Source organism: Xenopus tropicalis, chromosome 1 (assembly GCF_000004195.4).
Source record: "Xenopus tropicalis strain Nigerian chromosome 1, UCB_Xtro_10.0, whole genome shotgun sequence".
NCBI lineage: Eukaryota > Metazoa > Chordata > Amphibia > Anura > Pipidae > Xenopus > Xenopus tropicalis.
This window is the reverse complement of record NC_030677.2, coordinates 163755988-163772162: the sequence shown is the minus strand read 5'-3', so window position 1 is coordinate 163772162 and position 16175 is coordinate 163755988. Positions and strand designations below refer to the sequence as shown.

The 16175-nt window shown below is 37.3% G+C and overlaps 1 protein-coding gene across 4 annotated transcripts in view; it reads left to right on the top strand.

Moving 5' to 3' along the window:
* The window catches only part of hectd4 (HECT domain containing E3 ubiquitin protein ligase 4), a 96958-nt gene that overhangs the window by 20220 nt on the left and 60563 nt on the right, over positions 1-16175 (top strand). For 2 of the 4 annotated variants that reach the window (XM_012968793.3, XM_012968799.3), the window contains exons 5-17: positions 2632-2740; positions 3409-3547; positions 5625-5795; positions 6459-6651; positions 8959-9120; positions 9247-9360; positions 9532-9672; positions 10449-10681; positions 11480-11625; positions 12073-12143; positions 12727-12832; positions 13381-13501; positions 14735-14863. In XM_012968793.3, the coding sequence (XP_012824247.1) occupies positions 2632-2740; positions 3409-3547; positions 5625-5795; positions 6459-6651; positions 8959-9120; positions 9247-9360; positions 9532-9672; positions 10449-10681; positions 11480-11625; positions 12073-12143; positions 12727-12832; positions 13381-13501; positions 14735-14863 (1835 nt within the window). The remainder of the gene's footprint in view (positions 1-2631; positions 2741-3408; positions 3548-5624; positions 5796-6458; positions 6652-8958; positions 9121-9246; positions 9361-9531; positions 9673-10448; positions 10682-11479; positions 11626-12072; positions 12144-12726; positions 12833-13380; positions 13502-14734; positions 14864-16175) is intronic. The other 2 variants (XM_012968794.3, XM_004910504.4) reach the window with 1 other exon arrangement.

Genomic DNA, 16175 nt, shown 5'->3' with positions numbered 1-16175 from the left:
ATAGCAGATAACAGATAAGTTCTGTAGAATACAATAGTGTTTTATCTGTTATCTGCTATGTGCCTGTGCCTTTTCTCCTTTGAGGGCTCTGGCACACGAGGAGATTTGTCGCCTGCGTTTTTTCCCCTGGCGCTTTGGTGACAAGTCGCCACGACAATACACACGAAGAGATTTCATGCGAGTTGAGCTCCAGGCGATCTGCTACCCATGGTACCACTCAACAGTTAACCCCCCCTCATGTTTACTCAAGTCACTCAGAAAAGGGTCTGTGTGCGATTTGAAACAGCAGGCGACTTGAAGTAGCCTCGTATGTTTTGACGCTGGCGATTTCCATTGGTTTAGCATTGGCGTCTTGTCGCCAAATCGCTCTTTTTAAAATCGCCGGTGACAAATCTCCTCATGTACCAGAGCCCTGAATGGCTGCCTCCATGGCTACATAGCAGCTTATTTATATAAATTATAGTAGACTTTCTGAAGTAAACACACAACTTTTACCAGTGCAGGGCAGCAGCACATTATATTTTAGTTACTTTTATACACTTTCATTTTTTGGTGTTACTGTTCCTTTAAGAAAAAAAATATTTTCTATTTTGTGAAACATTTTTGCTGGCATTCTCTGTTATGAACCAATGCCAAGAAAAAACTTTTTTTTTTTTTTTTTTTTTTTGCCAAGTCAAAGGTTTATTACTGGGACCCAGTAATTAAAGGAATTCTGTAAATACCCCTGTTATCCTTTTGTGTTATAATTCCATGTACCTTTTTACTCTAATTTAAATAGAAGTATTCTTTTTATGTCACATCATAGATGCAATTTTCATGCGTTAGGCAGGGACCACTTTGGGGCTAGGATACACACTTAAACACTGCAATATCATACCTGCCTCACAGAAAAGCCCCGGCTATAGGTGTACCATGATATTGTGATTCTATTAAGCCTTCATTGATGTCTCAGCATTCGCTATACTTACTAACTGGTGATACTGGGCAATCTTGTTAGTGTAGCTTCATACTGGAAACATATAAAAGTTCCTTTAAAGGGGTCACTGACCCCGGCAGCCATAAACAAGAACTTATCGCAAATTGTCTCAGAAAATTACTCTCTACGTCTTACTAAAAGTTAACTCAATAGTGAACAACCCCTTTAAACTGCTTTCATCCATTTTGCGAACCATTTTTATCTGCTATATTACCTTCACTGAACTGTTTTTTGGATTCATTTAGGGTTGCTTGATTCTTGCCTTTGCAGTTAGGAGGAAGTGAACTATGGTGGTTTCATTTGATTGCTGCTACTGTGTATTCAAAATATCCTCAGTGCCATAGCCATATGTGTTCTCAACTGTGTTTTCTGTATTGTACACAAACAATAGTGAATAGTTGACTTTGCCATACATTTAGTAAGGTTACTTCTTTAGTAAGATTAGTCCTCTAGTGCAGGGCTGTCCAACTGGCGGCCCGCGACCCCCCTCTGTGTGGCCCCCCACCTGTCTGGCTGCTTTGATGCCTTACCTTTGTGTAAGCTTTAAATGGTATCAGTACTGAGATTAACTGCAATGTAATCCCCTGTGTTTTTCACACCTTTTAGTTTCTGCATTGTTCACCCCCTGCAGTGTTCACACCTCAGACTCAGGCTGTAATCACCCACATTGTTCACCTCTTCACACCTCAGACATTGTATGCATTGCCTGGCCTATTCTGTCTGTGTATAGGCAGCATAGGGCAGGGAGGGTATGGCACCCACAGGCAGCATAGGGCAGGCAGAGTATGGCACCCACAGACAGCATAGGACAGGCAGAGTATGGCACACACAGACAGGGTAGGGCAGGCAGAGTATGGCACACACAGGCAGCATAGGACAGGCAGAGTATGGCACACACAGACAGGGTAGGGCAGGCAGAGTATGGCACACACAGGCAGCATAGGACAGGCAGAGTATGGCACACACAGACAGGGTAGGGCAGGCAGAGTATGGCACACACAGGCAGCATAGGACAGGCAGAGTGCTGCCTGTGTGTTCCATTCTCTGCCTACCCTATGCTGCCTGTGGGAGGTGAACCTGGCAGGGGTTTGTTCTGGGAGTTTGTTAGCAGTTGGAAATAGCCATTAAATGGTCCCTAAGGTGTGTAATTATATACTGGGGGTTGCTGTTCTATCCACAGGGGAGGAGGAGGCATATGGATTTAAGGGTGTGTCTTAATATGACATAATATAATTCTTTAACATATTAATGATGGTTGATATCCCTGCAGCGACCATTAAATGGGTGTGGTTTGAAGTGGGTGTGGTTTAAAATGGGGGAGTGGCCAAAACTGGCTTCCATTAGCGGCCCTCCACCATGTATGCGAGAGAAATTCCGGCCCTCGGCACCGCAGAAGTTGGACAGCACTGCTCTAGTGCATTTACACTTCAGCTTTAGCAGAGTATATTATTTTATGTGTTAACAATAATTACAAAAAACAAATGTGTAAGCAGTGAATGTAACAGAGTAAATGCTTTTAAATAGCAACTCCTGGGTATTTCCCAGAAGTGTAGCTGGTCTGGTGGGTGGCTGTGTAGGATGCCGCCTTTGCCTGCAATAGGGCTTCAGATGTGTTCTATTTCCCATACTCACTTGATATATTTTTGATGTTTCAGATGCAGATTTGGGTCGCTGTGTAGCATGCGATGGGCTTTATCTTTACACAACTAACTCTGTAGGTAGAGGATTGAGCAAAGTAGGGTCTGGGCTGCATGGCACTTTACGGTAAGTGTTTGAGAGTGCACTCTTCAGTGCTAAAATGAATCCTACAGTTTTCTGGACAAGCAAATGAATCGAGTGTGTGTTCTTATTTTCTATTTCGCTGTGAGAGTTTTTTTTTTTTTTTACATATATGGGAATACTTACTAATCATTTTTATATGTTTGTTTTCTAAAATGTTGATATTTTTACACTAAAAAGTACATTTTAGTTAAAACTCCATAGAGGATTAGATATAAAATAAGAGATAAACAAATACATACTATTTAGAAAGGCTTTTATTCATAGCCTTTATTATTCATATTCATAACTTTTATTAAGCTGGTACAGAAGGGAAAAGTGAGGATACACGTGCTCTGGGGATCTGCTACTGTGTTGACCAGTGTTTTATAGAGAGAAGGCTGTTCAGAAGGCTAATGCCCATTGGCCCATTTGTATTTCTGGCAACTAACATTTAATTATGAAATTAGAATTCAAGCCTATAGTTTACGTGTCACATGTATTTTGTAAGCTTTTGTCATCTGTCTATAGGTAGATTACATGTTGCAATTGGGGAGGTGTACTGTGTAAATATGGCAGAAGTCTGTCTCCTGGGCTACTAGGCTGTCTTTTGGCAAGTTATAAAAATAAATATGCATATAAGTCAAAATTACTTTTTTTTTTCTTTTTTTTAGAGGTTTTGTTTATTCCCGAAACGAGGAGCTAGAGGCTGGCTGGATTGCTTATGGAAGTGGGAAGATACTTCACAGGCCTGCCTCCTTTGATAACAAACCTCAATATCTTTTCCAATTAATTGACCAATACACACTTCAGGTAAATGTTGGTACTGTGCAGAATATTGCAGTATATACAGTATAAATTGTGTAGTAAAATTGCAGAAAAATAAATATAAAGCTAGAACTGCTTTTCTTATTTGATACAACCACACTCAAGGAAATCAGCATTGGGTGAAAATTTATTTTATTCTTTACAGTAACTAAAGGTATTTGGTTTTTTTTACCTCCTTTTAAATAAATTGTTTTTTAGCTCACTACATCTCTGTGGCCTAATGTCAATGAAACCACAGCATAATGCGTTATTGGCAGGGTTTTAATTTTGCACACAGAAAATTTGCCTGCATATTTTCATTGGAGTAGGGGGGGCTACTAACTCATTCTCCAGAGATCACAGCAAAACAAAATAGCTTCATATATTAATAACTATCCATGGTGCTTTTTTATTGAAGTCTGTGAAGACAATAATTCATCATTACAATCGTTCTTGTGCAAGCCAATTGCACAGCTGAGGCATTTTATGTTCTCACAAAAAGTAAATCATATACACGATCCTGAAAGAATATTCTCTATATAGTTTTATATTTCTCTGTGTTAGAAAGGATAAAGGAAAAAAAAATATTTTTCTTATATATAAAGGAGAGATTACCTTTCAAACAGAATATTAACAGTATTAGTACTACAACTTTATGTGGCTGTTGTTTTGCAATTAATGCCTGTGAGTTATCAGGATATTATTAACTTAAAGGAACCCTAGTGTGATGAGTATAGAGACACTGAAGCTGCAGAGAGAGATAGACCTTAGAATTGCTGAGTCTAGTGTTGTTTCAGCAGTTTAAAAAGTCACTTTGCTGAACATGGAGTAATATGATTATCCTACTGTAATGTTACAAAGGGGATTGTCAACTGATGGAATGGTATGTTGATAGTTTATCTTGAAATACCTGTTAAATTAAAACCTTTCATAAGGTTTACTTGTTCTCCTTTCCTCTTTTACTTCAGCCATAATGACAGCAATCAAAGTCTACATTGTGAGGGTGGAGCTTAATAACCTAATGTATGGGGAGGGATAGTGGACCTTGTTCACAAAACTCTGCAAATTTTTTATACATAATATTGCGTGCATGAATGCCTTACTTCAGCTTAACACATATGTCATGTGCTAAATGTAAACTCAGTGTATCAATAGCATAGTATTGGAGAAGTGTTCTTTGAATACTTTAATTTCCATTATTGATCCCATGAAGGGCATAAATTATTCACACCATGACAATATCCCAGTTGTAGCAACAGATGCTGCATGAGCTGTGTCCGAGAGCACAAAAGATATATTTCATGAAGGGATATTAATTCAGAATTGTACAGTGGAGCCCTGTGTGTCTCATACATCTCTGGCCTGCTACACTCCTCCAGTCTGTATTTCAGAACTTTTTTATTTGCATAATAAAATTACTCAGTAATTCCAGTAAAAGTTACCCAAGATACATTGTACTTGGTTAAAAAAATTGGAAAGGGTTGTTAAAGAGTAAAGCTGGCCACACACTGGCAGACAGTCTTAGCCAGTTTTCGCCAAAAGGTCCTGGTATTGCCAACTTCTGTACAAAATAAGCCAAGTGAAAGGATCATGCAGAATCACATTATACAAGCTGGTTGAAGGATCAGCAACATCAAAAAGAATAAATATATTTTTTTTTTACTTTTAATCAAGAACCTACTTATTCTTTCGTTCTATAGTTCTGTAAAGAGCCATCAGGGGCATTTGACCCCTTTTTATCTTCATGAGCTAACTGCATTATATTATGTATTATCTGCCATGTAAACATGTGCCTTTATAGCATATTTAACTTAAATGACTCCCCCCACGACCAAACAGCTGCTTCTTTATATAAACTATAGTCGTATTGCTGAAGGAAATAAAAGCTCTGATCTATGTTTTTATTGCTCTGTTTGACTGACCACATATGTTGCCAAGTTGGTCCATGATCCACTCATTAGGGTGCCAGCACAGACAGATCTTTCTTTTTGTTTTAGCGATTTGCTTTGCAGGGCATGTCAACTTAGTGTTTTGTATTAGAAGTTGAGCCCAGTCTATCTGTTTTTCTCTCTTTCAATTACAGGTCTCTTATATAGTCAGCATGCCAGCCAATCATTTCCCGGTTGGCAGCAATATGACTACGGTGCACCTCTCCTCGGATGGCACGTATTTTTACTGGATTTGGTCTCCAGCTAGTTTAAATGAGAAAACCCCCAAAGGACACTCTGTCTTCATGGATATATTTGAGTTAAATGTAAGTTGTGGAAATATGTTCATTAGCCACAGTACCGTTGGGACTTTTTCATTCTAACACAAAATGAAAAGTAACTGAAATAGGTATTAGCTGTTTAAAAACTACTTATTGCATCCCTTTTTTCCCAGCTGGTAAATTTAAAGCATCTAGAGATTCTGTCTCTGCACCAGTAGTTGGCAAGCTACAATACTGCATTTGTTGTGGATCTTAAAGTCCCATTAGAGGGTGATGAAACTTAACTTTAGCATCATCATCCATCATCTAGGAAAAAAAAGATTGCCCACCTGTATGTTTCACATAAACCACATAGCAAAAATAATATCCTGATATTTATATTATAGATATATATATATATATATATATATATATATATATATATATATATATATATATATATATATATATATATATACATATATATATATATATATATATATATATATATATATATATATATATATATATATATAGATTTGTACAGGCAGATCTAATTAAAACTCTGGTCCAATGAAACAAAACAGCAGTTTATGTTGATTCACCCGCTATCTAGCTAGAAACATTAACATTTTTTGGAAGTGATTCTCACATTCTTACATATTGATTTTTCTGTTCAACATATTGCTTAGGAATAGGGTTCAGTTCTATCTCTTCTGTCCTCTCCAGGTGCAAAATGGAGTATGCATTGCAAGCCCTCTTCATGAGCGCATTATATTAATGAGGAAAGAGGGAGAATCTGCTAAAAGTATTAATGAAATGCTTTTGAGCAGATTATCACGATACAGAGCTTCTCCTTCAGCAACTCTAGCAGCACTTACAGGATCTACAATCTCTAACACTCTAAAAGAGGACCAGACTGGTGAGTAATGTAGATTGATTCTATTATACGACTATTAATTCTATTTGTAAGTCAGAACCTAAGCTTTATCAGACAGGTCTATGTAAATACAGCCATAAGCACTCACAGAGTTCTCTGTCAAAAGATACAGGATTTGTTGTTTCTTTGTTTTCCTGTGCCAGAGACACGCAGCCCTCTCCCCTCTCCTGCTCCCCCTCCCTCAAGAATGCTAAGAACTCCCCCTCCCCCATTAGGAATGTGTGATCTGAGCCAATCAGCAGGAAGCTTCCTCATAGTCTTACAAACTGAGCATGTACACAGGACTTGGTCTTGGTGAAGGGGTGTGGCATTATGGGAACTTTCTTTACAGAGCTCAGCGTTTTTTGTTTTTTTTTACCTATGAGGCTTCTGATCATCTGAACGGAGCTGGCCACTGCAATAAACTATACCAAAAATGGGGAAGTTGTGCTCACCACTAAATTTTAAACCATTAGGTTTAATATAATATAAATGTGTAATGAAGCAGTACAATTCTTGATGTATCCGATGAAAGTGAGTGTAGGAATGGCCAAACCGAGGATGACTGTAACATAGTTGGCCAGCTTGAAATATATTGCCATATATGGACAAACCATCTCTGTTTTGTTTGAGGGCATTTCTTGGTATCTTAATGCGCAGAATGTCTTAATGTTCTATATATTGACCTCTGGAATCCCCGCCCTGTGTAAATCAGCAAATAGCAACTTTTGCTTGTGGTTGCTATAGCAACTCACAGATTCTGGTTACAGATCTTTAACAATCTGCAATATTTTAGTTTTCTCTAGCACAGATCGTTGATAGGTCTGTTTTCCTGCTCTACTTGCATGCACATTAATTTAAAGTTATTTTCATACATTTCAGTTTCACCATGTAGAAATTACAACACTTTCTATGCACAGTCCCCCTTATTTAATAATGTTTGTGATTAATTGGGTGTGTTGCATCGCTTCATTAGTGCAGGGATAAGATACCTAGGCTGCTTCTACCATTTGGAGTGTGCAGTTGCCATTGTTCAACATGAGGAAAAAAGCTGTGCCAACTAAAGTAAAGGAAGCTATTGTGAGGCTGAAAAACAATAATAAAACCATTGGAGACAGTGGGCAAACCTTATGATTGCTGAAATCAACTGTCTGGAAAATCAATAATATGATATGAGCTCTATAATCGCATAGGGACTGGTAGGCCAAGAAAGACCTCAGCTGCTGATGCATGCCTGTCCAACAGATCAGAAACACTCTTCAAGGACAGGTGTGCCTTTGTAAGAGACTACAATCTGCAGAAGACTTCATGAACAAAAATACAGTGGCTACACTGCAAGATGCAAACCATTAGTGGCCAGATTACAGTTTACAAAAAAGTAATTAAAAGAGCTTGCAGACTTTTGGAAAATTGTGTTATGGACAGACGAGACCAAGATTAACTTGTGTTGGAGTGATGGCAAGAGGAAAGTGTGGAGACGAAAAGGAACTACCCCAAGATCCAAAGCATACCACCTCATCTGTTTAACATGGTGGTTGAGTTATGGCTGCCAAAGTTACTGGCACATATATCTTTATTGATGATTTAACTGCTGATGACAGTTGTACGATGAATTCTGAAACATCTTACCTGCTCAAGTTCCAGTAAATGCCTCCAAACTCATTGGACGGCGCTTCATCCTGCAAAAAGATAATGATCCCAAACATACCGCTGAGGCAATATGGGAGTTTCTCAACAGTAAAAAATGGAAAAATCTTGAGTGGCCAAGCAAGTTACCTGATTTAAATCTAATTGAGCATGCCTTCCATATGCTGAAGAGGAAACTTGGTGGCTGCAGTAGAGGCTTGGCAGAGCATCAACAGAGATGATTCTTAGCAGCACCTGGTGATGTCTATGAATCACAGACTTCAAGCAGACATTGCACACAAGGGATATCCAACAAAGTACTAAACATGACTGCTTTAATATACCTTCAATTACTTTGTCCCAAACATTTTGGTGCCCTGAAATGAGGGGGGCTATGTTTTACAATGTTGTAATTGCTAGGGACACACCTAACCCACTTTTTTGGGTTCAGCCAAACCCAGTCTGAAGGATTCAGCCGAATCCCGAACCGGAAGGGGTTAAAAACTTTCCAAGTGCTAATTAGCATATGCTAATTTATACACATACACACATGCACATCCATATAAATATTCAGGAAGGTGGGTTTTGGGGTTTTAAGATTTTTAATGAAAGATTGACAGTGACTACAAATGTGTCTTTAGTTTGGTCAGAAATTTGACTTTTGTTCTTTGTTTAATATTTTAGCTGCAAATACGAGCTGCGGGCTTCCTTTGAAAATGTTAAGAAAGACTCCAATGTATACTTGTGGCACATACTTAGTACTACTCGTGCCACCTCCGGGTGGGTCAGGAAGTTCAGCAACAAGATCTTTGTTTGGTGGAACCAGCGGCCTCTCCTCTTTAAAAAGTAAGTTTTCAGATTATTTGTTATATTAATCCCAGATGCAGAAAATATGATAAATAAGCCTCATATATATAATGCTACACATAAATGCTTATATAAGGCTACATATGGCTTCTATTTTTTTCTCAGTTCTGGCTTCCAGCTTGGTATTTAACATTTCTGATGGGCAGTTCACCAACAGAGCAGATCTTATTGATGCATCTGGAAGTTCTCTTGGAAGGGGTGCTTTGGTGACAGGCCTAGGTAAGAGAAGATGGGTCCTATGTAACAATTATTCCAGTTATAAATGCAAAAAATATATTACAAATGTGAATTTTGCTAATAAGCATGCATTAAAATTTTATCAAAAAATATTGCATCAGAACTATGAAAGCTAATTGTTATGAAAATTGTTAACGGAAGACTTGTTTCCAGGTGCCTGCTATGATACAATGAATAACATGATCTGGACGTGCTCCAATGATTACATCGATCAGTGGTGTAATCCTGGAAACCAGGCTTTCCATGTGGTGTGTCAGAGGCTTGGTGTCACTCACATCATTGCTGATCCCAAAGGTAAAGCCTTTTAATGTTCCAGAAACATTTATTCTTTGGAGGGTATAAATCAAATCTCTACTCTGGGCTGGATTCATTAAAGGAGACGGAAAGGTAACACTAAGTAAGCTTTTATAAGAAAGGTCTATGTAAATAACCCACAGAAAAGCTGCACTGAGTCCTCTATCAAAAGAAACACAGGATTTCTTGTCTCCTTTTTTGTGAACATGTTCTTCGGTATCAGACTTCCTCTCTTTTAGGGCTTCTTCAGGTTTGGGGCACTAGTCTGCTCAGTTCTATCCTCTCTCCCTCTCCCTGTCCCCCCTCCCATAAGAATGCATAAGAAATCACTCCCCCTCCCTTAGGAATGTGTGATCAGAGCTTCCAGTAGCTAAAACTATAGTTAAGCTTTCTGCAGAATAAATATAGCGTTCTAGGTGGCATTAATGTGGTAAATCTATTGGCAGTAAAACGCCAAAATTACTTTCCTTCTCCTTTAAACTTTTGGCCATAAAATTGACAAAAATGTTGCCTGGACAAATTCTGACTCTGTCTGATTTGACAGGTAGATTCAACTCCTGCCAATGCACACAGATACAGAGTGGTAACAACCCCTGTCTGCTTTTTCTCCGAGGTGATGGATCTGTTATGCATAATAAATTATATGGGGTAAATAAACCGAGACACTACTTTTCCATGGCTTTTGTTTTTTTAAGCTGTTTGACAGAACTTCTTTGAGCACCTTAGAATTGGATTTTTTTTTTCTTGTTTAAAACTGACATATGTTTTCTTTGCAGGAGAGGCAGTATCAACAAATGAAGTTATAAACCAGTTGCTTCACCATGTGGGTGCTATGTGTATTCACCAACTCAATCTCCTGGCTAATAGCAACAGTTCTCCAATCAGTACCTTTCTGGGCAAACAACATCCTATAGAGCCACATCATCTTAATAGTATATGTGACATCATGGAGAAAGCCATGGTCAATGGTGATAAATGCATTATTCGCTGCATCTTGGTTGTTTTCCAGGTATCCTCTTTTTAAGCAAAAATATACTTTTTCAAACCATCCTATGCTTTTTTTGTAAGTAGATTAGATCAGTTAGGTTATAACTATAATTTGTAATGAGACTTTCAGGGGAACATTGCAATTAATTCTCATGGCTGTGGAAAAAAACCTGCAGTCTAGAACAGTGTTGCAAGATGAATCTATAGTCTAATTAAAACTTTAAGGGGTGGTTCACCTTAATCTTAGCTTCTAGTATGTTATCTTATCAACTTTTCAATTGGTCTTCATTTTTTTTATTTGTAATAGTTCTTCAATTATTTATCTGTTCTGACACTTTCCAGCTTTCAAATTTGAATCATTGACCCCAACAGCCAAAAAACTATTGCTCTGTGAGGCTACAATTTTATTGTTACTTTTAATTACTCATGTTTAGATTTAGGCACTTTGCTATTCATATTACTGTCTATCTTTCAAACTGCTCTCTGGTTACTAGGTTAAAATGGACCCTAGCAACCAGATTGCTCCTGAAATTCCAAACTGGAGAGCTGCTGAACAAAAAGCTATAAAATAAATCAAAAACTGCAAAGAATAAAAAAATAAAGACCATTTGCAAATTGACTCGAGAGCACTCTTTACCCCATACTAAAAATGAATTTAAAGATGAACACCCCATTTAAAAATGGTTCTTTCATTTTTTTTCCCCCCTGATCAAAACACTTGTGACAACACATTTTAAACATGTTATTAGTCAGCTTACAGATAAAAGAAATGTCAGTAGGATTGCTTTAAATAACTTAAAAATGTTTTTCATTTTTTCAGGTGGTATTTAAATTCTTTCTAAACCCACAAACTGAGAGGAATCGAGAAACCATAAGGAGGGCTGGTTTGCTCCTTTGGCAGTTGCTCATGGCGCCTAAGGACCAAATTTGTCCTGAAATACAGAGAGAGGTCTGCTTGGCTATTAGGTAGGATTATGAGGATATTTGGACCCTGATATTCCATGCTTATTTTACAATATACTGTTTGTGCATGCAAATCTTTGAAACAATTGCTAAGGGATAAATCTCCAATCAGTGCAGATTTCCTATATGATTTTAAAATAATTAAAACGAAAGGGGTTTTTTTTTGGCTTCGGTGTGAAAATTCCCATTTTATATGGAAACGTAATGCTTTCTCTGCATCATGTATGTTGTGTTGATTGCAAATGTATATTCTTCCATAGTAATTGCTTTTCCCTTAGGCAGCTGTCAATTCAGCTTGACATGTTGTATTTTTTTTGTATGTGTTGGAATGTTGCACAATTGCTGTATTTTTAAAAAATTATAAGTTGCTTCTGTAAAGTGTACTTTCTTGAGATCTTTCTCTGCCTACTGAGTTGTATTGCTGACTTTTGTGGTTTGTTTGATTTGCAGCTTTGGTTTAAACATTTTGAATCCAGGAGAGCTAGAAATTAATAACTTGCTCAAGCTGATTTTAACTGAAGGTAAAGCCCCATTGTATTTTCTATTTTTATTTCTGGATGGTACAGAGAGATGGCAATGCATGCAACTCCTGATGTCACTGTTGAACAAGCCATAGATAATACAATATACTTTATTTTCTGTATGTTTTTTAACTCTTTATGACATATAAGTCCCCCCAAAAATTTAATTTGTCTATAGTTCTATAACCAGTGGTATCCCTTCAAGGGCTGTGGCACATAGCATGCCTGCTGTCATTCTTTATGCTCTCTATCTATTGTAGATGCTAGCTACTTCAGGTAGGAATCGCTTAGGAATGGTTACCTTCTTGTTTCTGCTGAGACCACCAGAATCTTCCATTGCCTTCAAACAATTGTGAAGAAGCTGCCATTAGGATTTGGCATACTGTGATTCTCCCAAAGATCACTGCAGTAAAATGTGCCACAGTCCTTTACAATTGCACTTGAACTTAGATTTTTACTGGTTGGGCTTCAGTTTTTTATATTCTGATAATGAGCTAGCTCATTTGCATTTTAAAGAAACCGCTTCAAGTATTAGGGTTTGACAGATTAGGAAATTAATTTGTTATGGCCATTTTTTATGCAGGGGACAGAAATTGTGGCCTCTCCCAACTCCGTGATGTCATTTTGACAAACCTCACTGAACAGCTTCAGAATAACAGGTTTGGAAGTGAAGATGATGAACATTACAGGTAAATCTGAGTCAATAATCATACTCCTGAAATATGTTAGTTCTATTAATGAGCTGTAGGGCATTTACATACGTGGTTTGTTAAATTTTAGTATTGCTTGGCCATAGCAAAGATGTGGCTTAGTATATGGGAACCGCCATAATGTATACACAATGCTGTTTTATTTCATAAATCTAAAACAGGGCTATCCAGCGTGATACGCCAGTCATGGCTATTATATGTTCATATGGCTATGCGCCATGTCTAATAAATATTATTGACTGACATCATCATTTTTTTTATACTTTAGTCAGGGTAAATGGGGTATGTCATAAAAATAGCCCATTACATGCTATAGAGAACTGTATAGGAGGAGGAAACCCTTCAACTTTTGGTGGGTCTTACAAGGCAGTTCTAATATATGTTTGTGCGACCTTTGCTGCTTTCTGTATATAGCTCTTACTTAAAATGTTTGACTGTAAAAATGCATTGTAATAGTAGCAGTTTTCTTTGTAAGTTTATATAATTAGGTTTCTTTTGTCTGTTTTTAAATATGACTTTTATTTCAGGCTTAATGATGAACTATTGCACTATATTTTGAAGATTGTTGTTCGTGAATCCTGTGTTCTGATCACCAAGTGCCAAACAGTGTCTAAAGAAGAATTCCAAAGACTCTTGTCAACAGTGCCTGTAAGGATGAAAAAATTATATGGACTTTGCAGTTCTATTATTTTAATCATTTGTATTAAATGTTGTATTAAATTTATTAAAAAAATCATCACAGGCAAACAATCTTTGCTTCAACAAATTCACCAGCATAAAATACTCATTCTACTATTTATTTATTTAAGTAATTAAAAAAAATAACATTTAAATATATGTTTTGCTTAGGAATGTGTATAGCTTATTTCATATGTTGTAAAACTATTTAAAATCATGTTGTAGAACTAACTTTTTAAAATTTTCAGGCTTACTACCTCGTTACCTTGTACATTGTTCACTAAAGCATTTCTAAATTTGAAGTAGTATGGATCTAGTCACAAATAAGGACATGGGAGAGGTGTTCAGAGTAAAAGGACAATAGCTATTTTCAAAGGAATAGGTAAATTAGCAACGTATAATTGTAATAAACTTGTAAAGGCCAAAGTGCAAAGAAAGCTAGAAACATATAAAATGAACATAATTACTGATCTGCTGTGCTTTCAGAAGACTGGAGCAAGACGAACAGAAAAAAAAAAAGGATATATGTATATGTATGGGATCTGTTATCCGGAAACCTGTTATCCAAAAAGCTTTGAATTACAGGAAGGCCATCTCCCATAGACTCTATTTTAATAGAATAATTTAGATATTTAAAAATTATTTACTTTTTTGTAATATAAAATAGTATCTTGTACTTGATTCAAACTAAAATACAATGAATCCTTATCGGTGCCAAAACAGTCCTTATGTTTAAACTCCGGAAACCCAATATCCAGAAAGAGTCGAATTACAGTCTCCTATAGACTCATTTTAAGCAAATAATTCAAAAATCTAAAAAATAATTTCCCTTTTCTCTGTAATAATAAAACATTATCTTGTAAGTAATGTCAACTATGACTCCATATTGCGTGGAAACAATCCTATTAGCTTTATTTAATGTTTAAATTATTTTTAGCAGCTATGGTGATCCAAATTACAAAATGATTTCTTATCCAGGTTCCAAGCATTCTGGATGGAAGACCTTTTACCTGTACATTACATTTGTAACATCTTATCATTAATATAAATCTCTTTGTATCTCTTTAATAGAGTTAGTAAAGGTAAATAGCTGCAATTGCTATATTCGATAATTTAGACAATAATTATGTACATTTGTTAGTGACATCTAACTTTTTCTGTCTTTTTACAGCTGAACACTAATTATTCTTTTGTGCGTTTAAGGTGGCTTCTCCCTGTCTATGCTATTTAATGGCTGTACAGAATCATCTCCTGAGTAACACTGTCTTAATTAAACCTGATGACAGCGATGACAGTGACAACTCCCTGCAGGGGGAGACATTGAAGGTACAGGTAAACACCAGATTTTATTCTATTAATGCTGTTTTCTGTTTGTAACTGTCAAATGTTTGTCTATTTATCAATAACATCCTGTTTTTCTGTATGTATCTATCCCTCATCAGCTTGTCAAGTATAAGGCTTTCTATTTTATTTTTTCTTGTTATCTTAATGAACTGTAGAAAAACATAGAGAGGAATTCTGTAGAATGGTCCTGATATAAAGGTAAAAAAAACAAATTTCTCATGACTGCCATCAAATACTACATTATGTTCAAAAAGCTGTTCATTGATGTAATAACAATCAAATCTCGGCTGAGAGATACTGCAACTTTAATGCAATTGGTCATTTCTTATATGGGCTAATACAGAGTTTCCCCTGTTATATAATTTCTAGCTGCATTGATTTACCAAAGGTTTGTAATACTACTGAGACTTCTCTGAGCAAGTTTGGGACAAACACAAAGAACTTATTCTATAGACCCTTTAAGCAGGGCCGGAACTAGGGGTAGGCAGAAGAGGCAGCTGCCTAGGGCGCAACGATTGAGGGGCGCCAGCAGGAGCCTCTCCTGCCTACCCCTAGTGCTACTTTGTCATTGCCTCCGCCGCTTGTCATTAGCGGCAGAGGCAATGACAGATCTAATCACACCGCCCCCCCTGCACCTCCTCCTGTGCTGTGGCGCGCATGCGCCGTTGGGGGGGGCGGGGAGGTCGGCGGAGTTGGCCGACTGGGTTGCCTAGGGTGCCCGGTCGGCTTGGCTCGCCCCTGCCTTTAAGTATTTCATGAATCCCCACCAATTACTCTAAAGTGGTTAAAATTGTATATATGGGATCCTAAATCTATGTATTGAATGAAGTTCTTGCAAATTGGCACCCACAGACACAGAAGTTCAGAATACAGAAGTTTTTGTTTAAATAGGGCAATAAAAAAAGGAGGATTTGCTTAGATGAAGAGACACCACCTCACTAACTATGGCCACTCAGCATTCACAGTCCAAATTCTGTGGTACCACATAGGCGAGGTAGAGTGTGCAGTGGGTAAAAGTTCCCCTAACAGAAAATCTTCAAGTGAATGGGAACACTGTAACAATAGTTGTGTGGCATGCCTTTAGCACAATAAGCGTTAGATGTAGGTTACATTTTGTTTAATTAGCATTTAGTTATTCTGCATGGTGACATACCTCAGTTGTGCTGTATGACCAAGCACCACCTCCTAATCTGACCAGGTAGAGGGTACAATGTACTGTAAGAAAGCTCAGAATACCAGTTACTAGTGTGTACTGCACATAATTGGATGAAGAGATGCTGCCATCAGGGTTTAAAATATA